Raw genomic sequence first — 26,027 nt, 5'->3', positions numbered from 1 at the left:
TGGCTCGGTATCTTGGCGGAGCCTTTGTGGAGGATGCTTGGTAGTCTGATGATGCACAATTACTCCCCCAACCTTGAATATGCACGTGTTTGCTGGCGAAAGTAACGGGAACTGCCCTCCATGACATCATACTCATGCACCCTGAATCCTTCGATATGTAGAGTATGGCCGACGAGTACTGTGGATGTCCAACCGGGCGTTTACAGCGTATGAACATTATGCATCTTTCTACACCGCAACGCTGCGGATACACTAAGTGATATAGATGTTTGACTTGACCGGACGGTGGCTTGCCTCAAAGTCTTGCAATCTTAGAGCTGCAGCACGTTGCATATGCACATGCAAGCAAGACACCGCTCCCACCCATGCACGATGGCGTAGCCATTAAACGCCGGATAAGCGAAGGATAGGATACAAGGGCTTCTCGAAGACTTCCTGCCGCAGGTTAGTGAGGCTTAACGGCGCCTAGTGTACACTACTGCAGGTTTTCATGCATTTCGCTAGAACTCGGGCCTGATGGGTGTATGGGCCATCGGATTCCCTCTTTGGGTGGTGTTCGTTGCGGCTCCGTAGTTTTGCCGTGTGCTGGGAGATGAGACTCAAGACGCGTAAAGTAGGTGTGAGAAATTGTGGTCTGAGAATGACGTATGGATCTGCTGTAAGTAACCTGAGATGTTTGTTTACGGCCATGTGTATAGCCGAAATAGTCACTTCCACCCTTGACCCATGATATGTCTCAGCTGGAATGAGTCTTGCGTAAACTTCCTTGGAGAGTGTGACAGAAGTTTCAATCCGCTAGCGGAGCTCTAGCTCAGCCAACGGAACAGTAGGTCGCCCGCGCACTATGTTCCAGCGCTATGTTAAACTTCATGCGGCAGAGCGCACGAGATAGTTTGTTGCATGGTAGGCTGGTAACGTGCATGCCTCGTGGTTGGGCTCGAGCTAAGACATTATCGAAGACTTTTAGGCTCACACGCACTCCAGAGTACTGATTATGCTTGCAGCCGATCCACCGCCGATGCCAGCTTCTACGGCATCTCACTGCCTATACAGGCGTTGCCGATGGTGATGTGTTGTCTCGGTGTCCGCGAGCATAGTCTGGAGGAATAGAGATGCGTACGTGAGACGAGAGGCGACGAGGCATGTTCGCGGAATCTGAGTAGACGTGTTGAGCAGACCGTTTCAGACGCTCTCTGTGTCGCTTTCCCTGGCCGCCGCTATGCTGGGCGACAAAGTCCGATACGATGGACACTACAGCCGACCTCACCCTTACCAGCCATCCCTCCACATCCCGCTTGGTGTTGAGAAACACGTTGTCGCGCTAAATGCAGGAGGTGCCGATTTAGCCGAATGCCAATATCTCTTACCTCTTCGTTTGCAGGCTGAAATCCTAGCAATCACGACGTGCTGTCGCCGACCTCTCTAGGAGTAAAGGCGGCGATGATCGGACTCAGCCATGGGTAGGCGATGTCATCGACAATCGGTGATTTGAGGGGTGTTGATCTTGGGGTCGCGGGATAATACTTGGCGGGTCCCTGAATCCCACTCAACTGGATAGATCTATCCGGCGGAACGATGGAACCGGGGGCCTGTGCGTGGGTCGTCCAAATGTCTGTCTTTTAGACATGTGCTTGGGGCCGGGGTAAGGGAGCGGTATGTCGCGGCCTCAAGGTGTTTCGCCGTTGTTGCGGAATCAACCGCGGTGTGAGTATGCATGACATAAGACCGAATGCTGGACGTGACAATCACCACCTTCATGGGGAAACCGAACCCTTCCCTGGCGCTTTACACCGGCGTACGATGTAGTGGCAACAAGCGGCGCTTCACGCCGACGACGTCGCAGGATAATTCTATGTGACGCAAGACCATCTGCTCTTAGAGTAAATAAGATAGCGGGGGGTTATGACGTCACCGCTGGGATTTCTGTACTCTCTCTTGCACTTCACGTTGTACCAGCGTGATGTTGTAGTATAGTTATTGCTCTCTAATTGGGGGCCATGGCTGTTAGGTCATATATTTAGGTTTCATACGGGCACATGGCATGCTGTGAGATTGTAGCGTTGGGACAGTACTGGACGCTGCCAGACTTTGAATCAGCTATCTCAGCCGGATGGGTGTGTCTGACACTTTCGGCATTTTGTGTCCTATGGAAGAGATAACTAACCTTCATGGTCGAGGTAAGAGAGCCTGAGCGTCGACTGATAGGTATCTGGTAGGTGTTGCTTGGATGCCCGCAGAACGGTAATAGCGAGATGGTGGAGGGCAACGAGTACTTTGTCCTAGACTCATGGAATTCGATATCGATTCGGTAGTCGACATCTAGTTCTTGAGTGTGACGTATAGAAGAATTTGGGCGTTGCACGGACGCTTCTAGCTCCAAACTACCTTCGTCCCTATGTTCTCTCGCCAAGACAAACCCTGAACGTCACTTCGACCTACGAGCCGTTGAAGTGGAATATGAATAGACGTAGGGTACGAGACTGTATCCAGGGCTGAATGCGAGTGGTGTACGAGGGTGCAGAAGACTAGAAAGTGCTTTTTCCAAGGATACCCGCACAGCTTCCATGAATCCTTCCGTCATTCTTTCCGTCAGATTTCTTTCGAATCGCGCAATGAATACTAGAAAGCCTCAACATACTGTCGTCACTGCTCGTGTACTACCCAAAGGGGCTAGAGGCCGCCCCAAACACCAAGCATTGATCAACACCGTACCTTAGATCTAAGCCATCACGAATATCGGCGATCTAGCAGCAAAAAGAAATCAAAAAATTGAACATCACACACCCAGACACACATGTCGGCTAAGCTGGAACAGCCCTTCCGCCGCAATCAATCCTGCTTCTTTGGGAATGTATTGCTCCGCTCGCGCATTAATCGGTGAAGAAAATTGTGGTCGCCACGATGCGATTCAGGAATAGCGTAGATCATCCACCCGGGACAACGTATACTACCTCAACAAAGCTTGGTTGCGAGACTTACACCTGCGATCATGCATGGTATGTCGACCCCGGATACATCATAGGCCTGAATGTAGAATTCGAGACGAATGTGCTGCAGCCGTCCCAGGGGAACGACACAAGATCTAGTGCTCATCCTCTCCACTGTTACTGAACCCCACAATTCAGCTTTGTTCGAAACGAAACGAAACGAAACGAAGCCATATTGGAGAAGCTACTTGTTGAAGCGGTGTGACGATGCTCCTTCTCCACATCTATTCCATGGGAAAGAAAGTGGAAATACCAACATCACTTTGTGACTGAAACGCACAGACATTCATGGCAATCACAACACGTAACTAGCAAAAGCCGCACACAGAGTTAGAATTCACATATCGAAAATTGTTACTGCTATCGCACACGAGGGTTACGGTCGTTGCGGCACCGTGTGGACGCCGAAACGTGGAGCAACAGCAAGTGTCCGGCGCAGGCTTGCCGCTAGACACGCTGTAGGGTATCCACACAGAAGCTCAGCTCCATCAAGGCCACCTCAAACATCCCTACTCAACATTCCACGTTCTCGAAGGATATTGGCTACCATTGGTATTGAATGTAGCTGCATTCTCAAGCGAGATTCTGACTCAAAGTGTTTTCAGCTTCCTCGATCCCGCCCCCTGCTAGGATCTGGGCCTCTTCTGCAGTAGAAGTTTTGGCTGCAGGGTGGCGATCAGGGTCTTGCAGTTTGGTAACGCTAGCGATAGCCGCATTCAAATGGCCCTGCTGCACCTGGGGCTCATCATCAGGTGATGATAATCTGTTTGAATCCGTGACTGAACACTCCTGCCCCGCGGATGGCTCTTGCAGAGGAGTCCCCATCGCGACCGCCTTCTCTAAGTAATTAGGTGTCGTTTGAGCTGCCAGTCTCATGTCGTTGCCTACGATGTCCCCCTTCTGCACTGGAGTTTCGCAAGCAACGCGACGAGCGCCTGGAGACTGACCAAAGCTTTTCGTGCTTGCCGTCTTGGAATCATCGTGATTGGTCAGTGTTGGTTGCAAACCTAGCGAATTAGGCGACGTTTCTTGTATGCCAGTTTCAGCTGCATCATGACCTTTGCGGGAAGACTCCTCCGTTGGCCCGGTTTGCAACAGACCATGTCCAGACAGGACTGTCGGTTGGGGCTCCGCAGTGCTTGTGTGTGGTTGAACTGCATTGACCTGGCATTCTGCCTCACTGGTCACTTGCGTATCCATGTGGGGCTCATCGTGGGGTTTTACCGCGTGTTGTACACGATCGGCGCACATCGCCGCTGTGGTTGCTGTTTCTGGAACAGCGTCACTTCTTCGCTCCAGACCGTTGTCTCCGATAATCTCCACTCGACCCAGACTTCCGACCGATTGATGATGATCGTCATGTGTTATTGTTGCTACTAAGGCGAGGGTTGGGCTCACGGACCTCTCTTCACCACCATCCAGTGCACTGTCAAGCTGTAGCTGTTTCCCTTCTCGTGAGGTCTCCTGGCCCTGTCTGCTTGTCGTGCCTCTAGTTTGCGCTGATTCTGCGCTTGAAGCTCCCTTGGTTCTTCGTGCAAGTCTCGCAGCACGAGCATTCGGAGGAGCACCTTCATTCTGGCTCACTTCATCAACCGGGTCGCCATCCGCTGGTTCTGCATTTGACTTCTCTGCAGTCACAAGTTTCCGCAACTCGGCCAACGTTTTTGCTTTTTCGCTCTGCTTTGCAAGCTCTTCCCCGCTCAGCTCAACCCATTTGGTGCCCACCTTCTTCATACCGGTAAACTTGAGAAAGGTTAGGCCAGAACCGCTGGTATCCATGTACTCATATCCTTCAGGTGGCGCATTTCTTCCCCGCACGTACGTTTCGCTTGGTCGGTGGTACTGTTCACTGCTTCTGTAATCGTCGTGGAATTCAACTGAATCGGAGAATTTGAGCCGCTTGCGTCCTGTTGATGATGCTGCGCTGAGTGATCGTTTGGGCGATGGCCGGAGAGAGAGCGATGCACCATGTTGTTCATGCGGTGCTAGGTCGGATGTGCCTCCAGCTCGCTGGGTAGTAGGAGAGTGAGATCGTCGACGCTTGAATTCAGGCACCTGCTCGTCGTTTTTACTGGTAAGGTCTCCTCCGCTCAGGTCCTTGTTCTCAGGTCGTCCGTCTCGCGCGTCTCTTGGTAATCCGGGCGCCTCGACAGTCATCAACCAGTTGTCGAACTCCATATGAGTCCTCTTGTGCTCCTCTCGCGCGAAAGATTTAGTAATCGAATCGCGCTTGTTTTCCAGTGCAGCCCATTCGGTATCGGCTGCTCGTATCGCGTCGTAGAGGGAGCCGAACTGCTGACATGTACTACATCCTGCGTGTGACGTGTCGGGCGATGTCGTCGGTGTGAGTCCTGTGGCGGACACCACCGCAAGGACTCTATCACATGATTTGCATTTTACAGACTCGTATCTGGTAGCCATCCTGTTGCTGTTCAATCGCGAATACAATTGCGTTGACAGGATGAGTGTGTCTTGTCCAAAGAGCGTGAACGTGATTTTTGCGAAAGCGATGAGTAATGGATCCTTGCACAATTATATGCGAATCATATATGTGGAAGCGCACTGATGGGCAGTCGCATAGTGGGGTTGGCAAATACAGGGTGATTCCGAGTGATCGAGAGACAAAGACGCGACTGTGGAGTTGACGCGACTACAACAACAACAGCGCGCCACCCTTTGACGCTTTTGCAAACAAGTATCGTACCTTATGAGAGCAAAAGTCAAGCCAGAAGAGATGTAAAGAAGACTATCAGGATTGAGGGTGTATGGCTGAATTGTTCCCAGACAACAACCATATCGTTGTTGCCTCACCCTGGCTATCGACGATCCTTGCTCGGCAGTCCCCTTTCTCGCTTCCGCAAACAACAAGTGCAATGTCCCACTTTCTATCACTCCACACTGCCAGCCGTCCTCTTTGAGATGCTGTCGCGTCACTGCAGCAACCTAGAGCTTTACATTGTGTCTCACCCAGGGCGGTGCGCATTCCACAAATCGAGGAGTCTGTGTGGCAGATGGCCACGGCAGACAAGCTCAGCCATGCGTCGGCAATTACGTCATCAGGAACATCTGGAATCACAACACGACGCGAGAATCCAGCAACGAAGCGCTCCTAGTAGCTAGAGACTTGAAAGGACCACAGGACATACGTAAAGAGACAACTGTGTGATTAGCGTGGATGCGTGAAGAGAACGGTGCGCCGTCGAAACGATCAAATGCTGCCTAACGCTAGAGGATACAACAGCAACTTGATATCCGGACAGACAGAATACGTTGCTTAGGCGCCACGACAGCTGAACGGCATTCTTAGCGCGACTTGTGGTCAGAAAGAATTCCAAGACTCCAGACTAAACCACCTGTTCAACCAAGGTGCCAAATGTAAAGACTTCGGCTCCATCATAATCATCCTTCAAGAATCACACCAGGGGACCAAAAAACACAACTCTTGTGCTCTAGAAGCTTCTTCGCTTCCTGTTGCCAATTGGAAACATTCCTGGCCTTTAGGGGCCTGTTGTAGCGTATTTCGACTCGATGTTATGCTTGTTTGGATCATGCATTTGGACCTTCGTGGGACGAGTAAAACGTCTTTAGCTTTCCTTTCATCTCTTTCCACTTGGCCGACATGCTCTTGCTTTCGCGCCTCCTACTCTGACTTTGGACACTCGTGGGACCTGCAGCCTGTAGGCTTGTTTCCGTTGGATTCGTGGAGCCTGACGATTGAGCTGTAGTAGACTGGCTACCTGACGCTGTCAAGCTATCATTACCACTATTCGATGCAGTGTCTGCTGGTGGTTCAGAACGTTGCTCAGTTTCTTTAACACTCTTGGCTTCAACACGACGACCTAAATTCGAGAGGTTGACATACAAAACGGCGCCAGTTGCTTCCAAAGACAGTACATCAACAGGAGCTGCCTCTTTGAATCTGCGTGCCCGCAACCAGGCTTTGGACACGATATACTGCACCGGATCGTGATGCTCCAGTTTCCCGGTTTGTTTACCCTTGATGCACGGGCAAGAGTGGAAAGGCTGACATGGCGACATCCAGAAAAGCTTATGCGTTAGTTCTTCCGGCTCCAGGTCAGTTTCCAGCTGCTGTAGCTTTTCCTTGCGTAGTAACGCAAGCGTCGAAACAGAAGAGGCAAGATAATCTTCACCTTTAGGAACGTATTGCCACGCTGCGCAGATTGTCCCAGGATTGCTAGGGCAGATAAGGTCTCCGAACCCCTTCCCAAAGATCGTAAGAACACCTATGGCAAGCAACAGCCTGACCCAACTGTTGTCTCCCGAGCTGAATCGTTGGCTCCTGACCAGGTGGTGACTGTTCGGCGGTATTCACCCAGTTACTGATATCATCTCTGATTTTAGTGGACGGAGGACGTGCAGAAAACTCTCCTGTTTCTTCCTCTTCGTCTTTTGAGGGTGTTTTGGGCACACTGTGGTTGTCGAGAAGCTCGTCTCCGCTTATCAAGTTGACGATCTTGTTGCGAAATGTGTATTAGCTTACGAACCACTACTGAATAGGTGGAATAACTATGATATACAAGTTATGTATGTGGCACGCAAACATACCCGCTTTCTCGATGGAGCTGTATTGATGCTTCCCATCCGAATGGAGTTGTGGATTCTTCATGTAGTCTCCCAGCGAACACTTTCAGCAAGAGTTCGAATTCAGATGGCGGGATTTCACTAATGCATTCAAGACCGGCCATTTTTTTCGAGTCATGGGTCAGTCGCTGGGCAAATAGGATGATGTCCACCGTACGAGTATTTGAAGCCGTTGAATACATGTCTTCTCTTTCGACACAGACGCTATCGTCAGTGTCTTGATTGATCTTGGCCCCCATGACTGGAGGGATGCTAAACATGCCACCCTTAGTATCTCGCTTAGCGTGGGGGGTGAAGGCGAGCAAGGGAAGAGCATTAGACTTGTTGTGAGAAGAAGCATTAGTGCTAAATGTGCTGTTAACAGTGTTAGAAGTAAAGGTGCTAGCATCTGGCACCTTCTCGTCAGGCGCAAGGTGGATTGGATCACTAGCGCCTGCGGTGGCTGGGAGCGGCGAAATACCGAATACTGATGCCTCCTGCTCGGGTGTCTTGTCGTGATTGACAGTCGAAACCTGATTTTTGGGCTCCGGAGGGATGTGGGAGATATCCATGGTAGTTGTTTGAGTATCCTGAGCTTGATTGATGCTATCAAAAACGGATGGTTGCTCTTGACTGTCCGTGTCGCTTAGAGAGTTCATAGTCTCGTCTCGCGAAAATCGTGCAAGTGGCTTTCTTGTGTATGGAGGAAACGGTGGCAGTGAGGGAGGGCTACCATCTGAACGGTTGATCACCACAAGTGCATCCCCCTTGTCCATCTACCCTGCTCTTGACGACCCTTAAATCGAAGAGACTTTAGTGGTAATCTCATTCGACCAGTTCTAGGAATAGAGATCGTATATAGTTTCCATTTCGTCAAATTCTGCTTTTGCTTTCTTAGCGCCTTTAGTTTCTCAAGCACGATAGTCCGCTGAGAAGCGCCTGCACGACTAGAGACGTAGAAGGGAGTGGTATACAAGTCAGGTCCTGGCTGGACTAGTAACGCATGAAGTTTGGCAATGTCGATGCTGCCGTACTTCGTAATCATCTCTTCCATCCTCGAAATCATAACACTCGTAAAGGAGTTGTCTCCTGGTTGTGGGGTCTTGGCCCCATTGTCTGCGGCTGCGAGTAGTTCTATGCGGCCATAGGGACTATCTCTGTGTTCTCCCGCACCTTTTGCAGCTGAAGCGGGAAAGCAACAATCCCAGAGGACAAGGGCATCAAACCAGACATAGAGCAATGCCTCTTGTATTTCGCGCCATATAGCGGATGGCATGCCTATTCTGTGGCTACGTACGATTAGATAGAACATACTTTGAAGCGTCACAGCGCACTTACGCTCGCCAGACTACCGGTAGATCCTGCGGTCCTCTAGATCCGATTGGGTGCTTGTCATCGTCTTTGTCCTCACCTCCACCATAATGTATGATTAGTAAGTTAGGTGCACCAAGAGTATACGTCTTTTATCTGAGTAATTTACACTGTTGAATGATGAACTTGCGCACTGCGGATGCGCAGTTGCTGGTAGGGATAGGAAAGATCTCTGTCTCAAAGTTCAGGCTCTTGAAGAACCTTTCCAGCTCCTCAGTCTCCTTGATACGACCTTCCAATCTGTCCGAGTTACCTTCATACAGCAGCACTGCCTTGACATAGGCATATCGAGGTTGAGAAACCGGGTCCTCGGCCTGTTGCTTGGCATGCTTTGTAGCATTGTCGTTCTTGAGTGAGGAGCCTCTCCGATCGGTTGGTACAACTGACGCCGTATCCATCGATGGTGTGATCGGATAAGGTGGATAGGAACAATAGGTTTGAGTGATGATAATCACCGAGAACTAATGGACTGAAAGTCTTCGCTGATGACTGCAACTAACAGGCTAAGTTGCTGCGTTAGCTATGGAAGCGTCATTACATATTTAAAAACCTACCTGTAAGCAAACGTACCGTGTAATCGTTAGTAAACCCCTCAACGCAGGGCGCTTCAGGCGAGGCTGAGAACGGACGCTCTTACCCTATTCTTTGCTTTCATGGGGGACATGACTTTTACATGCGTCAACCAGCCTGCCGTGTGTGCCATCTATTGGGTCACCAGAGAGCCCGGCGTGCATGAGGCAGATCTGTGGCTGCATGGGACGAGAACGCCTTGCGAATAATGGGGGACTGATGGCACGAGGCTGAAAACATGCGACAACCCCTCTTTCACTACTATGCAGCCAGGGAAAAGGTAGCCTCGCACCTTCCCAGGCAGGAGCGTGACGAAAACATACAACCCTGAAACGTACCTAGGTACCATCAGTTGTCGCATTCATTCATGAGACTGTGACACCACCAAAACCAACGCAGTTCTGCTTTACTGTAACGACATCATAAGCTCACGCGTTGATGCGACGCCTGATAGTAGTGAGGAAAAATGCACCCCAAAGAAGACTTGACGAGCTGTGGAAACAAATAGATGCCATAATATTCGATATTGTAATAGCTGTTCCGATACCCATTGATACCTTAGCTTTCCTATAGTACACCTCTTTCGCTCGATCTCGCGATTACGCTTCCAGAAAACATACAGATGTCGATCTTCCCATTCACTTCTTCTTCTCAACGGAAAAAGAAAACATCGCAACGCCCATCCTTAATTCCACATCTCTTTAGCCCATCTCTTTCTCTCCATACTATCTAGCTCCCAGCCCCAGAACTCATACTACGAATCCCTCCTCCTCCTCCGTGGCGGGCTACTATCATCCCTCTTAATTCTGGGTGGCGGACTCGCGCTATCGTCTCTCGCTTTCCCTTTCCCAGTGGCCTTCGACGCTGGCGGCGGACTGCTGGAATCCCTCCTGCGACGCGGTGGCGGACTTGCACTATCATCTCTCGCTTTTCCTTTGCCCTTTGATGGCGGTGGACTGCTCGAAGCACGTCTACGCCTGGGAGGCGGACTACTAGAATCACGTCGACGTCTTGGTGTCGGAGAAGGCGAACGGGATGGGGATGTAGAATACTTTCGGCGGCGCGGAGGTGGAGAGCGGGATATGGATCCGGATGGGCTACGTCCGCGACGTGTTGATTTGCCCTTCGGCGGCGGAGATCTGGATCTTGAAGATGAGGGACTGCGACCGCGTCTCTTAGGTGGCGGAGAGCGAGAGCGAGAGCGAGAAAGGGAGGACGAATAAGAGCGCTTGCTCTTGATTTTGCGGGGTGTTGGGGAACGTGATCGAGAACGGGACGCGGAGCTGTATGACCCGCTTCTGCCACGACCTCCACGTTTACGAGCTGGCGAAGGGCTGCGCGTGTATGAACGTCCCCTTGAACTAGATCTGGACCTGGATCTTGAGTCGTCGCGCCTTCTACGGACCGGACTTCGAGATCGCGAGTAGCTGCTGGAAGTGTAGCTTGATCTTGATGAGACACTGCGATCGTCGTCCGAGTCACTCTCTGGCTCAGGTAGCGGTTTCGGCTTTGGCGCACTGTTCTTCAACCAGTCGCGCATGCCCTCTGTAAGCACACCCATACCAATCGCGGTGAAGAAGTTGATCGAGAAGCGCGTCTTGCTTTGGTCGTCCGCATCCGTGGGGAAGATACCAGTAAGGCTGTCCTGTAGCATGGGGTCCTTGAAGCGCTCCACAACCACCTTCTGACCGAGAGAGGCCAGGAGCTCCTCAAATAGAATCTTGACGAAAATACGAGAACTAGACGTGGTATCTTCTTCCGTCATCTTGACCACCTGGAAGACGTGCCAGCCAATACCGTCGGAACCTAGGAGATGGGCGAAGAACTGTGCGATGATGCGAAGGCGGTTCGTTTCGAAACGATGGATAGTCTCGTAGTAGTGCGCGAATGCTTCTTCGAAAAGATCGGTCCACATTCTGTTCAGCTTGCAGAAGCGCTCGCCAATCATGCCGTAGAACTTTTCGTATGTACGCTCCTGACTGGCGCACTCTACGATCATCGTTGTGAGCTCGTTTTCCAAGCCATGCGGCAGGTTAATGCGCATGAGTTTGTGCACGCACTCCTCAAAGCCACCACTGCTCTTAATAGTCAGGTAGATAGTTCGGCGCAGGTTGACGAGATCCGCATTGGTCTGATCCTTGACGTCCATGGCCTTTACTTCCTCGTCCTCCTCATCCTCAGAGGATGCATCAGTGTATCCGTCATCATCGCTGCCCTCCTCTTCGCCTAGAATCTCCGCCTTGATCTTTGCGTACTCTTCCTCATGCGCTTCATAATCGGGATCAACCTTGAAGATGTTAAGACCATCCTCGACCTTCAAGTCGCCCTCAAGTGTGTGGTTGTGAGTGATCTGGTCCTCCTCCTCTACCAGATCCAGATCTTCCCTTATGACCGGGTTGTCCTTGTACTTTGTGCGACGAACTTCGAAAAGGACCTCAATCATGTACTGTGTTCGCTTGTCGATGTCGGCTTCGTGGAGGATGTTGCGCATCTGGTCGAAAATGGCGTTGGCGATGGCTGGTTTCATCTCGTCGAGGAAAGCGCCGACTTCTTTCATGATGCCGACTGCGATCTCAACAGAGTCGTCCGAGGGCTTGTTGAGCAGGAGAAGCAGAATCTCGGCGATCAGGATCTCGTGGACCACCTGCGTGTTGACGAGATGCGAGAGGAACATGGTACTCGATAGCGCCACGTTCTTGTCATTCCTCCTGAAGCCCTTCCTGAACTGCACAATCAGACGTCGGACCAGTAGATCGCCAACCTGAGGCAGTTTTGTGTTGACAATGGCGACCATAGCTGCGTAGATGGGCGTGAAGGGAAGACTAGCTGCTTGCGCCTTCATGATAGCTCTGCAGAACAGACCGCGCCCGCGCACCAGGTTCTCCGAGAACAGCTCTGGCACTATCATCTTGATGTTGGCTGTATTCGTCTTGTTGATCAAACCCTGGATCGACTTCTTGAGCGCCTCCCAAGCCATGCGCTGAAACTCGGGACTCTTCTTATCCGTAATCGACTTCTGCATCTCGCGCAGTCGCGCAGGAGGGATATACGCGCCTCCAGCACGTGTCTTGGAATCGTCAACCGGCAGCTTGCGATTCGCGCTGAAGGCATTCTGGAAAAGCTTCAGTCGCGAGTCGTCATCCGGAAGGTCGTCGGCAGTAGGTTTGGGCGCTGGGCGACGGCCGATACCTCCATTGCGACGGTCATCCTCGTCGTCATCCCTCCTACTTCTTTTCGATGGCCCAGCACTCGGTCCATCGTATGGCGAGCGGTCGCGTTTGCGCGGAACTTCCTTAACGTCGTCGAGCTCGGGTTCCGGTGAAGGCAGTCGAACGGCAGATGCGACTTCCATCATCGGTCAGTGAGTCGTGTTGAGGGTGAAGGATGTCGGTGTTGAGGCGTAGAGTGACGCGCTTCGCAAAAGTTTAGCTCGCAGGCGGTTGGGCGATCCAAGGTTGCGGCGAACGGGCCGCGGTTTCGCCGACAGGGGTCCTTAGCTTGGCGCGACTTTGGGGGGAAGGGACAGCGAGGTGATTGCAACCACCAAATACTCAAAGTCAATTCACTCATTCACTCCTTTCGCCAAACTTCACAATGGTACGCTCTCACATGCTCCGAATGTAGACATATGTACTAACCGACTATTCAAGGCGGATCGTCTCGTAGGCCTCAGCATGCTCGTCGCAGCAACCGCCATCTTCGTCTACTACACCGTCTGGACACTGTTCATGGTATGCTCTCATACATTGATTTGGCTATGCAACATGTTCTAACCCTCACTCAGCCTTTCGTAGACGACGACCACATCCTCCATTCCCTCTTCCTCCCACGCGTCTGGGCTATCCGCATCCCGGTTATCCTCCTCATCCTCGGCACCACAGTCGTTGGTAGCTTCCTCTCCGTAGTCATGATACGGAGCAATCGGAAGAAGGCACTCAAGGCCAAGCAGAAGAAGGCCTCATAAAAGGGGACACTTGCATCGCGGATGCGAACAATAGTCTTCGAAGAAAGTTGAGGGTAAAACTTGTAGTGAGCGCAAGAACCATTTAATTGCGCCGATATAATTTGTTTGGTGTGGTAGCTGGAGAGATCAAAAGCATAATAAGGTCGTTCAAATGTTCATCTTCGCCTACATGATATTACAATTCTTTTCCGTGATAGCCTCGTCAATTGACGCGACATAAGGATGCGAACGATGATCTTCGAAAGTGAGAGTAGAACCTGAAGCGGACGCAAGAACCATTTCATCCGTACCGACATAATAGTCGGGATAGCCGAAGCGAGAAAGCAAAAGCATAACCATATCGTTTAGATATCCATTCCTGCCTACTACTACTACATGACATTACAGTTCTCTTCTGAGATGACAATCGGCCCATCCTCTTCTCCTTCCTCACCTCCACCTCCAGCACCTTGCCCCCTCGCAATATGCCTAGCCAACTGCGCAAAGACAGCCTGGCTAATGAAATAGTCGTCTCTTCCGCCTCTCCTTTCCATATCATTCTGACTCGTGATCTGATAACTCTGGTGCATCCTCTTCCGACTGCTTAGTCCACCAGGTGCAACTTCGTCATCGCTGTCGCTAGGGGCGTTGTCGACTGCAGATTCACTTTCATCCTGGGTGTTGGTGGAAGAGGAGGGTTCGGCTGCGCGATTACGCTGTCTACGGCCGAAATTGAGACTAGAGAAGGAACCTGGATCTGAGGAGTGCACACCGACACCTCTGCGTGCATTACGTTGGAGATGGGCGTCTGGAGAGAAGATCTTGATGGTATGATCGATACCGGAAACCGCCATTGTAGGTTCGTAGGGGTGACCTGTTGGTAGCATGTTAGACTCGCCTCTCTCCAACTATATTCATATATGCTAGACTTACCCTGGATGACGTTTACTACCTCTCCATCCCCTTCCAAGATGTTCACAAGCTCTGCTGTTTTGCGATCCCAGATAAACACGTGTCCAGAGTCACTCCCACTGACGACGTATTCATCCTGCAGACCGAAGTAATTTACGTCCTTGACTGTCTTGACGTTGCAATGGCCGGTGTAGACACGTGTGTGAGGTGCACAAGGTACATCGCGCTCGACCTTCCATCGCCGGTAACGACTGCGGCTGAAGTCCGATCGCCAAAGCATGTGGCCAGATCGTGTGCGTTGGAGTCCTTCTTCGTCCACGTCGTCAGAATCGTCATCGTCGTCGTCTTCTGCTTCGTCATCTGAATCTACATCACCATCAGTGTCGTCCTCATCCTCGTGCTCGTCTTCATCTTCTTCGTCTTCGTTATCTTCATCAGCACTTTCAACAGCCACTGACCCCGACTCGTTCGCATTAGCAGAGCTTGAAACAACCTCGTCCTGATCACCACTCTCTCGTGCTGATGTGCTGACTAGTTCCGCATCCCTGACCGGCCCTTCATCTACGGAAGGATCGATATCCTCCTGCCGTTCTCTCAATGCTTTCTCTTCAGCCCTGATAGTCTTGTCCGAGATACCCTGGCCGCCAAATGCGCGGTCCACAAAAGCAAACTTGATATCCTTGGCGGCGTTGCGCAGCACACCTCTGCCAACATAGCACACCCATCTCCGTTTTGCTGCAGCGCGAGTCTGTGTGGGTTCGCTGGAAGACTTCGACTCTGATGTGGACTCATTGTCGCCAGTGAGATCGGCAAAGGGTACGGTTAGTGCATGGCCAAAGGTATCGACAGCCTCGAATTCAGAGTCGAACAGAACCCGAGTCGCATCTGTTTCAAATTTAGAGGTGTCCACGTTGATAATGCTGTCGTCGCTTGCCAATTCAAGCAGATATGGAATCAATCGCTCCTGAATAGCATCCATGCCCGAATCATGTGGAATGGGGAAGCGAACACTCCCACTTCGCCGCGAAAAGCCCTCCACAACTGCTCCGGGACCGCTATCGATCCACAATAGTATAGCTTTCAAGAAGTCATATCCGAACTGTTCGTGTCGTGGGAGGTCGCGCTCTCGTGGTGCTGGTTGTATTGATGCGAAATATTGGGCGATCAGTGCATCGGAGCTGGATCCAGTCAAGAGCTGTCCTCCCAGTACACGTGCTAATGTGCCAGCTGCTTGAACGAAGCGACGGGAAGCCGCTCTACTGTCTCGGAGTTTGTTTTGAACTGCAACGTCTAGGGGATCTGGGTCGATCGGATAGCCCCATGTCCTATCTATATCATCCATGTCGGACAAGATTGAGTTCGCCAGACCTACAATGGATGTGCATGCGAGTTGGAGTCCGGATTCCCCAAGCTCACCGAGATCGAAGATGCGCTTTGCTATCCTGACTGTTGTGCTTGCAATGCGGTAATGGTCTGATGCTCGCAGGTCGTTCAACTCCTCCTGAGACATGCGGTTCTCGGCAGGAGGATGAATGCGGATATCCTCGCTCTGGCCGTTTCCGTAGGTTACTCGCAGTGCTAGATCCTCATCAGCACTTGTAGTCCGTAGTCTTGACTCGGCTCTCTCAACGCCTTCTTGTGACAAGGTGCTGGACTTTGGTCGCTTGCGCTTCCTATTCGTGTCCTTTACGCGATGGTCAGTTCCACCATTCGACGTCTTGATAGGTTTTATGTTCTCTCTAGCATCCGGAGCCCTTAGAATGTCGAAACTGTAAATATGATCTTGGGACCAGCTCACAATGAGCTCATTCGGCTCGGCATCACTGATTTTGCATGCTGTAATATGACCACCATCATTTCTGTTCATGCGCTGCTTCCCATTGGGCGCAAATTTCTTGACGCATTGTGTTGCCTTCCCTAACAGCTCTTCATCATGTTCACTCCAGTTCCCTGGACTGGGAAGCCTGGTTCCCCGCTCGTTGTTGATATCACGGCCAAGCATACGTCGGTCATGCAAGAAGCAATGGAGATGTGCTCCGCCCAATGCAATGTAGTGCGGCTGACTAGGCGAGCAGGACACCGTGTTGAGGTCCAGTCCATATCGACTATAGGAGATGAGCGGCGGCGGAATGCTGTCTGAAGCGTCTTCGTCCCTTGCCCAGGCTGGTAGCATAGTGTCTCGTGCAGGCGGGTATGCCTTGGAGGGTTGCCGTACATCCCACTGTCGTACCTCCCCATCATTTGAACATGTGAGGAAGTAGAAGGGGTTATCCTCGGTGACAATCCGCTTTACGGTGTCGGTGTGGCAACGAAATGCCTTTGCATTGGTATCTCCCTCTGTGAGCGTCACCCTGCTGCGTGCTCTACCTGCACTTCCTCCATTGTTAGATCTGCCAGTAGATCCGAGGGCCGAGTGTCCTGAGTGTTCGATATCGAATATCCTTACATCATCTGTTGCGCTGACAATGGTACGATCATTGGAGTAGGGCATGAACTTTACGGAGAAGATGTTGGACCGGTGTCCCGTCTGGATCGAAGTCGTGAGATTGAATTGCGAAGTTGACGATTCGGGGTGGTACGAGTGGATGTTGATACGATGGTCGTCGGAGCCAGAGGCGAGCAGGCGGCCCGAGGTTGACCAACTGGCATAGTCAGATTGTGTTATTGATGCTCGTATGGGGTAATGGCATACCTTAGAGCATTAACACATCCATTATGGCCTTCTAACTCGTTCACAATATCAAGGTCGTCGATCCATTTGCGGTCACCGTAAATGGATCGAATGTCGGAATATTTCCTGGGCTGCTGTCCGACTTCCCGCTTGAGTAAGCGATCGTAGACAGTATACTTCATTGTGGCACGTTATATAGCTTCTCGGAAGCTTGTATGATTTTGGGGAGGGTAGCTCGAGGAAGTAGCGGAGAGGCAAACAGCACCAAAGGCGATGCTTCCAGAAACAGCTAGGCGAACGCAAGCTGAGGCTATAAATCTCAGTCGGGTGGAACGATGCGTAGATGGAATGACTTCTGTATGGGCATCGCGAAGCTCTAGAGGTGAGTTTGGTTGTGTCTGTGAAGGCTGCGCGTTTGCGTGCATTTGGTGGTCGCGAGGAATGACGAAAGGTGACTGTGCCCGTCTCCACCACGTTTCGAAGCTCCAAGCTTCTCTCCCCCGCGGCCTCCCGCTGCCGATCCGCAGCGCTCATCTTTCACCCTGCATCATTAATAAGCCACGACCAGCTTGCGATGTTGCGAACAATCTTCACAGCAGCATATCACAAAGGCATCTGCTGCCACCACTGCATCGATAGTTCATGATCAAAAATAAACACCGGATACCTAGCGGATGAGGCATCTCACTGCATAACGCGCAAAGACTTCTAGCGTCTTCCCCATATACATAAAGCACGAAGAGCGTTGTCAAGGAACAAATCAAGCAACAAAAAGCGTTAATGGCGCGTACTCGCATGACATACAACTATATATAGTGGTATCTAAAAACAAACGTACGAAGTGACATGAGAAACGTGAACATCCAAACTACTCTACAAACCTTACACCTCAAATCTACAAAACCAAAACGGCACCAACAACACCAACGACCATCATGAATCCAGCACCAGCACGGCTAGCAGCACCAGTGAACTCCGCAGGCATGGTGGGCTTACCAGCACCAGCACCGGTACCGGTAGGGTACACGCCAGCAGAGCCGGCGGGCACGTAAGGGGCACCTCCGGCACCTCCAGCAGTTGTTGGGTATGGAGCAGGAGTGTAAGCGGGAACGGGGACCTTGGTGAGGGTGACGTGAACGGTGCTGGTGACTTCTTGCGACACTTCGACGGGCTTCTTGGGGTACTCGGAAGCGATGGGCGCAGACGGGTAGTTGGAGGGGTAGGCTGCGGCGGCGGAGGAAGAAGAGGGAGAAGCGGGCTTGGGTGCCTCGGGCATGGCAGGGTATTCGGCAGCCTTTGAAGCTTCAGGGACGGCAGGGTAGGCGGGCATGGATTCCTGGGGGGCAGATGGGTACTCGGCGGCCTTGGAAGCCTCAGGGACGGATGGGTACTCAGCAGCCTTGGAGGCTACTGGAACAGTTGGGTACTCAACAGCCTTGGAAGACTCAGGAGCAGCTGGGTATGCGGGCATAGACGCCTCAGGGACGGCAGGGTACGCAGGCTTGCCAGAGGACACGGGCTTAGCCGGGTAGTCCGCAGGGTATGCGACGGAAGGAGCGGACGATGGGTATGCGGGCACGTTGGCTGTAGCCGTGACGATGGGCTTGGTGAGAGTCACAGTAACTGTGCTGGCAGTGTAGACGCTGGTGGTCCATCCCTCAGGTACGTCGGTCGAGCCAGTGGGCTTCGCAGCGCACTTGGTGCAGACGGTTGCAACGTATGTGGTGGTGACGGTGGTCAGACCAGTGGGGCAAACGTCGACGTAAGTAGCTATAAGATATTAGCAAATGCTCAATAGACGTTCAGTTAACTCTAAACTTACTGGTGACGACCGTGGTGGTAGAGCCAGTAGGGACACTTGAGTACTCGGAGTGCTCAGGCTTCTTGGTCACCGATGGGACGCTCTCATAGCCAGTGCTGGAAGCAGCATCGCTCTTGGAGCTCTCGGCAGGGTAGGCAGGGTAGTCCATTCCCTTGCTGGCGGAGTAGGTCGAGGTGGGGTATACTGGGGACGCAGTGGAGTAGATGCCAGATGAATAGACGACGGACGACATGCTGTACTCGGCGTAAGGGGTGGAAGACGCGACCTCAGGGGTTGACTCGGAGTACACGCTGCTGCTGGAAGATCCAGTCGAGTAGACATCGCTGGAGCTAGTGCCAGTGGAGTATGCAACACTGGAGGTGCTGCAGGATGTGGAAGAGGCACCCTCGGGGGTAGTCGCGGAGTATACGCTGGAAGAGTAGTTGTCGCTGGAGCTTGAGGCTGTTGAGTAAACTCCGCTGGAGGCAGGGGTCTCACTCGGGGAAGGAACGTAGACGGAGCTGCTGGCAGACTCCGAGGCGGAGGCCGTGGCAACGGATGACGTCTCGATAGAGCTGGACACCTTAGTTGGAAGGGGAACGTATACCGAGCTACCCTCCTTTGTGGCAGAGATGGTGTCAATGGAAGATGACTCGATTATGGTGCTGCTAATGGTCTCAAAAGAGCTGGCGCTCTCAGTCGGATAAGGCACGTAGGCTGACTCGCTGCTGGAGGCGGACGCTGAGATCGTAGCGATAGAAGATGGCTCGATCAAAGTGCTGCTGGAAGTCTTAACGGAGCTGGCGCTCTCGGAAGAGAGAGTAACGTAGGCTGAGCTGCTGCTGGCGACAGAAGACGATACCGCGACGGAAGAGCTTGAAGGAACGTATACGGAGCTGCTGCTGGAAGCGGAGCTGGAGGTGACATATGCAGACGAAGAAGCAGCGCTTGAGGTAGCATAAGCAGAAGACGAGACCTTGCTGCTGGTGACCATGGTGCTAGGAGTGGGAGTGCTGGAAGGAATCTTGCTGCTCGAGATAGGAGTCGAGGACGAGATCCTGGTGCTGGAAGACACGACAGGGTGGTAGTTCTTGGCGAAGGTACCCTCAACAGCATACTTCATCCATGTACCGTACGACTGACCGTATGTTGGGTTCCTCACAGAAACGGACGCCTCCCAGAGCATTACACCGCCAAAGTTGGCGTTGGTCTTGTACTTCGTAATCAAAATGTTCGCATCTTCAGGGGTGAGGTAGTCTTCCTTATGGGTGGGGAGGCCATCCGGACCTGCGGCCAATCCAATGTAAAACTTGAGGTTGGGGTTCGCTGAGGCCTTGACCTCGGAGATCCATTGGTCGAAGGTAAAAGTGCTCGGTTGCTTGTTCTTAATGTCATCGACCGCCTTGGCAGCAGAGCACACATGTGTGTTGTAGAACTGAGTGAAGATAAAGTCAAAGGGAACAGCCTTGAGGACCGGCGAGATTCTGACGTCTGGGACGACACATTGAGGAGCAGCGGAGAGAAGCATCTTCGAGTTCTTCTTGACGTACTTGCCGAAGGCGTCGTAGTTCTTGTAAATGTATTCTGGCGAAGGCATGTCGTAGGTTTGTGCTTCGAGATCGAGGTCAAAGCCGTCAACGACCGCATCACCGAAGGGACGAGGCCTCCCAGCCGCCTTCCAGGCAGCGGTGGGAGCGCCATAGGCTTTGATCAAGAACTCAGCGAACCATTCAGCGACTTGGGGTGATGGCAGATAGTAGTTTGTAGGCCAGCCACCACCGAGCGAGAGCATGACCTTCTTGCCGCTCTTCTGGCAAGCAGTGATGGCTTCACCTACGCCAGGGCATGAACTGTAAAGCTTGCTGTCCTGCTTCAAGACCGGATCGTAATAAACATCACTACCACATGCGTTGGCGTGGTTGCTTCCTGGGTATGAACCTACTACCGAAGGGAATGAGTTGATGACTGTCATTTAATACTGTCAGCACTGCTTGCAAGTCGAAAGACGAGGTTTGATCCATCGGTGAAGACTTAGAATTACTTACAGCCGATGTTGACAATGTCGACTTTAGGATCAGCGCAGACCTCGGAAAGTGGGATCTGATCGTTTCCTTGTCCCCAGTACACAGCGATGTTTGTTTTAGCGGCGTTATTGAAAACTGCAGAGACGCCAGAGGCCAGAAGCCCAGCTGCGAAAGCAGCACGAGTGAAGGTTGAGGGAGACATGATTACAGTATTAACAGTATAAACGAGGATATGCGATATTCAATGATAGGACGGCCGGGGGCCAGTAAAGATCGTGATGAGCGAACTCAACGAAAGGACGCAAGCAAAAATGCTGCAATTAGGATGTAGACTCGAAAGAGTGACTTGACGACGGACTGGAAAGCAGTGCGACTGACGATGAGAAAAGAAGACATGGGAGATTGCGCTATATCTAGTCTTGGCCCACAGGGCTGTACCTGCATGAGCGAGATGGGACGGACGCTGACTGCGCCGTTTGATGGCATGAAGCCATCGTGCAGAATGAGACGGCACCGTATAGCGACAGGAACAGGACGATGGCTGCCGTGGTTCCATACTATTGGTAGAGATGCCTGGATTTTAACCGCTTCGGGTCTGAAGTATCGTAGGGCGTCCAACTGTACCTGCGCCTGGGCGAGCGCTAAGCATCAACATGGCTTTTAGAAACACTTCCATGTGACGCCTTACCCTAGCTTCATGACCGGTGAATGGGCCGTGTCGAAGTATCGATAGCATCAATCTCGGTTAAATCGCAGAGAGGATGCCTTGGAGCGTCAGCAAAAGGAAGGAGGGTAGCTGACGCTTGAAGGAACGGCTCTAGACGGTCAGTCGGTCCAGCGTTCCGGTGGCGTGGTTGCTTGTCTTTCCATTATACGAACTGGCACATAAAGCCAACGACCTCTGCTCGTGACGATGTCACATCTTGCGCTGGATCGGCAATTCCGGTTGAGTTGGACAGAGAATGGTATGGAGCCACAACGACCTCCTGAATGTGCAGTCGGCATAATGTAAACTCCGGTCTTTGGGTGGCTGCCTGCAGGAATCTTCTCATGGCGGCATGGTTGCAGTGGTTTCATCCCAATGGGGGATTGGGTCCGAGCAAAATGGTGTGGGTTGTGATGAAAAGGCGTCGGCTACGGCTCGAGCGATGGTTAAGTCAGGGGCACCGAGCGTTAACCATGCCGCTTTGAGATAGACCCTTTCAGCCCTGTCAGAATCGCATCCTTCAACGAGGGTTTCTTCCTTGGCCCGCCCTTCCTCTTGTGAGGGCAACGAATAATACAAATACGCGATATGCTCAAGCGCTCTAGTCTTGTTGTTTTAGGCGACCCCTTCATATATTGACCGCTTGGTGTTCCTTCTGCCATCTCATGGCCAAGATTGACGACAATTTATCCTTGGTGGAGACATGCGGTGGGTCTAGCCTCAGACTAGGTTTTCCCGCGGGAGGTTCGCGACAAACGCTGCCCATCAAATTCGCGAGAACGACACGTCCAAGGTGCTAGCGAACGCGCTGGCATGGGGCCTATTGTTTGACGACAACGGGAGCTATTGAAAGCGCAGAGCAACATCGGCCGTAATGTGAGAACTTGTCGTGCTCATGACTCATCCACAGTGCCGATGTTCCGTTATTATGAGATATGCAGGTATTAAGAGGATGTAACCTTGGGGTGAGCGCGTTTCCGGGAGGCTGTCAGTCGAGGAGCCTGGAGATAGAGCGCGAACATACTGCGCTGGAGCCTGCCTTCGGATCAGAACTTGTGTAAATAATACGTGCTGTAAGTTGTCCAGGGACTACGGTGGGTCGCGCAATCGATGCGAGCCCTGGAGGTGATGTGCAGACCCGCGGCGGGTGCTGGTGCAAATCATTAGCTTACGTTCGCCGATCCTTATCAAATACGATGGCGCCGCGAGCCTCTTTACGAGCTTAAGCAGACCTCACTTCGCGTTTGGAAAAAACGTAGCGACGAGTGGGGTGGTATTAAATGCGAATATATATATCCAGTCTAGGTAGGGACCAGAAAATAGTAAGTCCCTGAACGCTCTTCTAATCTGTGCCGCAACAAACTGTGTTTTCCAGCTGGCGGCCGTGGGAAATAACCCTCCAATTGTTACTTCTTCACCATCAAACAACAGCAAAGCGACTCCGCTCGCGCAACGTCTTGCCAAACCTGTACAGCGCAAATATTCCTAACGAGCAAAGCACCATGCACCCTGCCAGCAAACTCACACCACCATCAATCCCGATACCCTGAAACATGGGCCTTGCGAACAGGATTGCCGCGAAAGCAAACGCACTTCTGCTAAGACTATTGGCGCTGAAGATGCTGGCTGCGTATGTCGGGTAGATGTTGGGAATGTAAAGCAGGACACTTTGAGCGATGAAGTAAATCCCAAAACACGTAAGACCGAGGCCGATTGTAGGTACAATCCAGTGAACCGAAGGTCTTGATGCCCATGCGAACATGAACAAACCTATTGCGATGACCGGACTGGCAATCATACCAGGCCACAGATGGTTCTCGAGCTCGCCGAACGTCCCATTCATGAGGCGTGGGAATACGCGGTATTTGAGGTAGAGCACATGTGCGGCGAAGGCGGTCAGGCACGCTGGGAGAATGCAGAGGAAGATGAGGCCTGTGGACTCGGCATTGAAGTTGTAATACACAGGGTATACGAGGGGTAGGGACTAGGGTAAACGTGTCAGTAAAGGTTAGTTACGATCTGATCAAGGTGAGTACTTGCCTCGAAGAAGGAGTAGTAGATACCATAACACAAACCCATGTACACCGTCGTGAACAAGATAGCAGGATCCAGGGCGTTGATCTCCCAGGGCTTGACAAGCGCATCGAACAGCAGGCTACCGACTTTCATGTTCCTCTGCTTTCGCTCGGAGGCTGACATCAACTCTTGATTCCCGGTATCCTCTCGCATGCGCTTGGCTTTGTAGTACAGGATGGTGGGCCCAGAGCTTTCTGGCAGGATCAACAGTATGGCAAGGTATACAGGACCGGCGATGATGAGCAGTTCCCAGCTCGAGAAGCGCCATCCTAAATCCTTGACAGCATATGAAGATAAAGTCGGACCCAGCGCAGGGCCTAGTGTTGCGACGGCTGCCCAGAGCGCCACAGCGAACGGGAACTCGGCCATGGTCCATATATCTCCGAGAGATGCACCGGCGGTTGCGAGACAGGGCGAGGCCATGACTAAACATTGGAGTACGAAGTTAGCATGTGTCTCACATGCGAGCGATAAGGGGTTTTACTTACATCCTAGAAGGAAACGCAGCACCATTAGACCAGCGAAGTTGTCTACCAGCGCGGTGGGTATGCACAGGATGATGAAGAAAAAGCCGGAAATCGCGTACGGAGGGTTCCTGCCTATGGCTGGTACTTCAGATAACGGTGAGAAGAGCAGACATCCGATACCGTAGCCCAGCACGTAGAGCGCAATGCCCAGCGAAGCAGCAACATGGCTGACACCGAACTTGTCCATGACCGTTTGCTGTGAGGATGTGTATATCGAAGAGCCGACGTACACGGCGAAGGTGTAGACACATAGCAACACAGTCACAAGTATCTTGTGAGATTGAGGCCAGTTCTGAGGGTTGCTTGGGTCGCTTGGTCCATTCCAATCGACAAGCGTAGTTTGATGCTGCTTAAGCTCTGTACCGATAGCCGCGTCTGTGATGCCTTCCTTCGGGAAAGGGAGATCGTCGGTTGACGATGAAGCAGATATTGGTTTTGCGGTTGTTCGAGCATAGTCGAATTTACGGTGCTTGATGTAATGTGCTAGAGTTCCGACGCTAGAATGCTTAAAGAGGTAAGACATTTTGGTGATGTTATCGGGGAGGTTATGCGATGAGAAAGGAACGAATATATCTAGAGATAGCAGTCGTTACTCTGAAGTGTTAGATAGGGATGTGACGAGGAGGTTATTAAGGGAGGTGTGCTTGTAGGACGAAGGGCCAAACTGTGGTGTTGTTATACCAATACTGAGAACCTATTCCATGGGCTTATATCCTCCATTGCGGCTGCTACCTTAACTCCACGTCATACGTGCCCAGTATGTCGGTTTGTCAGACTCTTTTGCGCAACGCGAGGGTATGGCTCTTGGCACAAGAAAACAACAGAATTCGCACATTTTGTCAGCGGAGATAGACATGGATATGGCGTGCTGTTTGTGCATGTCTCCGGTAGCTCCTGAAGCAGTCACAATCTACAAGGGTAAGTCTTACCCTCCACCACGTACCGGCAGGTTATAGAGCAGGACGCAGGGAGTCCTTGTCCGACCCAATGTTTCCAGCGTTGCGACTCGTCGGATGCTTTTCTGACGGTGGTTCAACGAAAGTACGTGTGGTATTAGCGGAGTAAGCGGACATAAAACGTGATCGGAGGTAAGATCTAATGATTCATCGACCAATACCTGCGACATGTGTAAGGGAAATACATAGCAGATTCTTGTTTAAGCGGACGAATGCACGCAGCGGTCCGAGATGTGTATGCTTGGTACACTGGATCGGTGTGATGCAAGCCAGGTAAGCCAATGTACCACCCGAAGGATATGCCTCACTGACGAATTCTCAGGCTATCCGGCCGCGACGCTTGTGCAAAGGCAATATGAGGGTCCGATTGGCCCTCGAGACTACCCAAAGCAAGCTTGGTAAGGCGTCAATGTGGAGATCTCGACGACCTTTCGATGGAAACATTCGATGATTTTCGTCCGAAGTTATAGAAAGTCTCCGATATTTGTAAGTCGATCCCGTGTGTACCAAAAACCAGGTTCAGTGCAGCTGACAAAAAAAAAGGGCTGAACAGTCGAATGTCGCCATTGGAGGAGGTGGCTGCCTGCAGTTTCTTCTATTCGTCGGGAAGCCAGATCCTGCCGGGATCGTGTAAGCACCGGGGTGCCTTATCGCGGACTCACACATGCATGAACGACGTAGAGAAGATAATGTTATTCAGCGCGCCCTTCCCATCGCAACGATCGGTTTTCAGTCGCTTCGAATAGAGCTGTATGCGAGGTGATTACATGATGACGGTGGTTGTCCGAAGTGAGATCGCTTATAGACTAGCGCCCTGGCACAGAAGCTTTGACAGCTGGAGAACTTTGGCACTCTGAGCAAAGAAAGATAGTCAACTTGTGAGTGTTCATTATTGGCTGCAG

General features: G+C 51.8%; 6 protein-coding genes across 6 annotated transcripts; 1 reads left to right on the top strand and 5 right to left on the bottom strand.

Annotated features, from left to right (window-relative positions):
- Positions 1-3,560: 3,560 nt before the first annotated feature.
- ALTATR162_LOCUS9239 (uncharacterized protein) lies at positions 3,561-9,337 on the bottom strand (the record flags this gene model as incomplete). The annotated part of the gene is made up of 5 exons (XM_043316872.1): positions 3,561-5,364; positions 7,554-8,304; positions 8,349-8,857; positions 8,907-9,028; positions 9,074-9,337. 5 exons carry the CDS (start codon positions 9,335-9,337, stop codon positions 3,561-3,563), a joined length of 3,450 nt encoding a protein of 1,149 aa, XP_043172807.1.
- Positions 9,338-10,606: 1,269 nt separating this feature from the next.
- On the bottom strand, positions 10,607-12,861 carry ALTATR162_LOCUS9238 (uncharacterized protein; the record flags this gene model as incomplete). Its single annotated transcript, XM_043316871.1, has 2 exons — positions 10,607-10,669; positions 10,915-12,861. 2 exons carry the CDS (start codon positions 12,859-12,861, stop codon positions 10,607-10,609), a joined length of 2,010 nt encoding a protein of 669 aa, XP_043172806.1.
- A 242-nt stretch (positions 12,862-13,103) lies between these two features.
- ALTATR162_LOCUS9237 (uncharacterized protein) lies at positions 13,104-13,473 on the top strand (the record flags this gene model as incomplete). The annotated part of the gene is made up of 3 exons (XM_043316870.1): positions 13,104-13,106; positions 13,160-13,240; positions 13,294-13,473. 3 exons carry the CDS (start codon positions 13,104-13,106, stop codon positions 13,471-13,473), a joined length of 264 nt encoding a protein of 87 aa, XP_043172805.1.
- Positions 13,474-13,844: 371 nt separating this feature from the next.
- Positions 13,845-17,217, bottom strand: ALTATR162_LOCUS9236 (uncharacterized protein; the record flags this gene model as incomplete). The annotated part of the gene is made up of 3 exons (XM_043316869.1): positions 13,845-14,326; positions 14,386-17,006; positions 17,057-17,217. The coding sequence occupies 3 exons, from the start codon at positions 17,215-17,217 to the stop codon at positions 13,845-13,847; spliced, it is 3,264 nt and encodes a 1,087-aa protein (XP_043172804.1).
- Positions 17,218-17,930: 713 nt separating this feature from the next.
- ALTATR162_LOCUS9235 (uncharacterized protein) lies at positions 17,931-21,062 on the bottom strand (the record flags this gene model as incomplete). Its single annotated transcript, XM_043316868.1, has 3 exons — positions 17,931-18,805; positions 18,858-20,777; positions 20,882-21,062. The coding sequence occupies 3 exons, from the start codon at positions 21,060-21,062 to the stop codon at positions 17,931-17,933; spliced, it is 2,976 nt and encodes a 991-aa protein (XP_043172803.1).
- Positions 21,063-22,986: 1,924 nt separating this feature from the next.
- ALTATR162_LOCUS9234 (uncharacterized protein) lies at positions 22,987-24,692 on the bottom strand (the record flags this gene model as incomplete). Its single annotated transcript, XM_043316867.1, has 3 exons — positions 22,987-23,550; positions 23,583-24,067; positions 24,131-24,692. The coding sequence occupies 3 exons, from the start codon at positions 24,690-24,692 to the stop codon at positions 22,987-22,989; spliced, it is 1,611 nt and encodes a 536-aa protein (XP_043172802.1).
- Positions 24,693-26,027: the final 1,335 nt, after the last annotated feature.

This window comes from Alternaria atra (assembly GCF_907166805.1).
Source record: "Alternaria atra isolate CS162 genome assembly, contig: 29, whole genome shotgun sequence".
Classification (NCBI taxonomy): domain Eukaryota; kingdom Fungi; phylum Ascomycota; class Dothideomycetes; order Pleosporales; family Pleosporaceae; genus Alternaria; species Alternaria atra.
The sequence above is the reverse complement of the archived record's forward strand: the minus strand, read 5'-3'. Positions and strand labels throughout refer to the sequence as shown.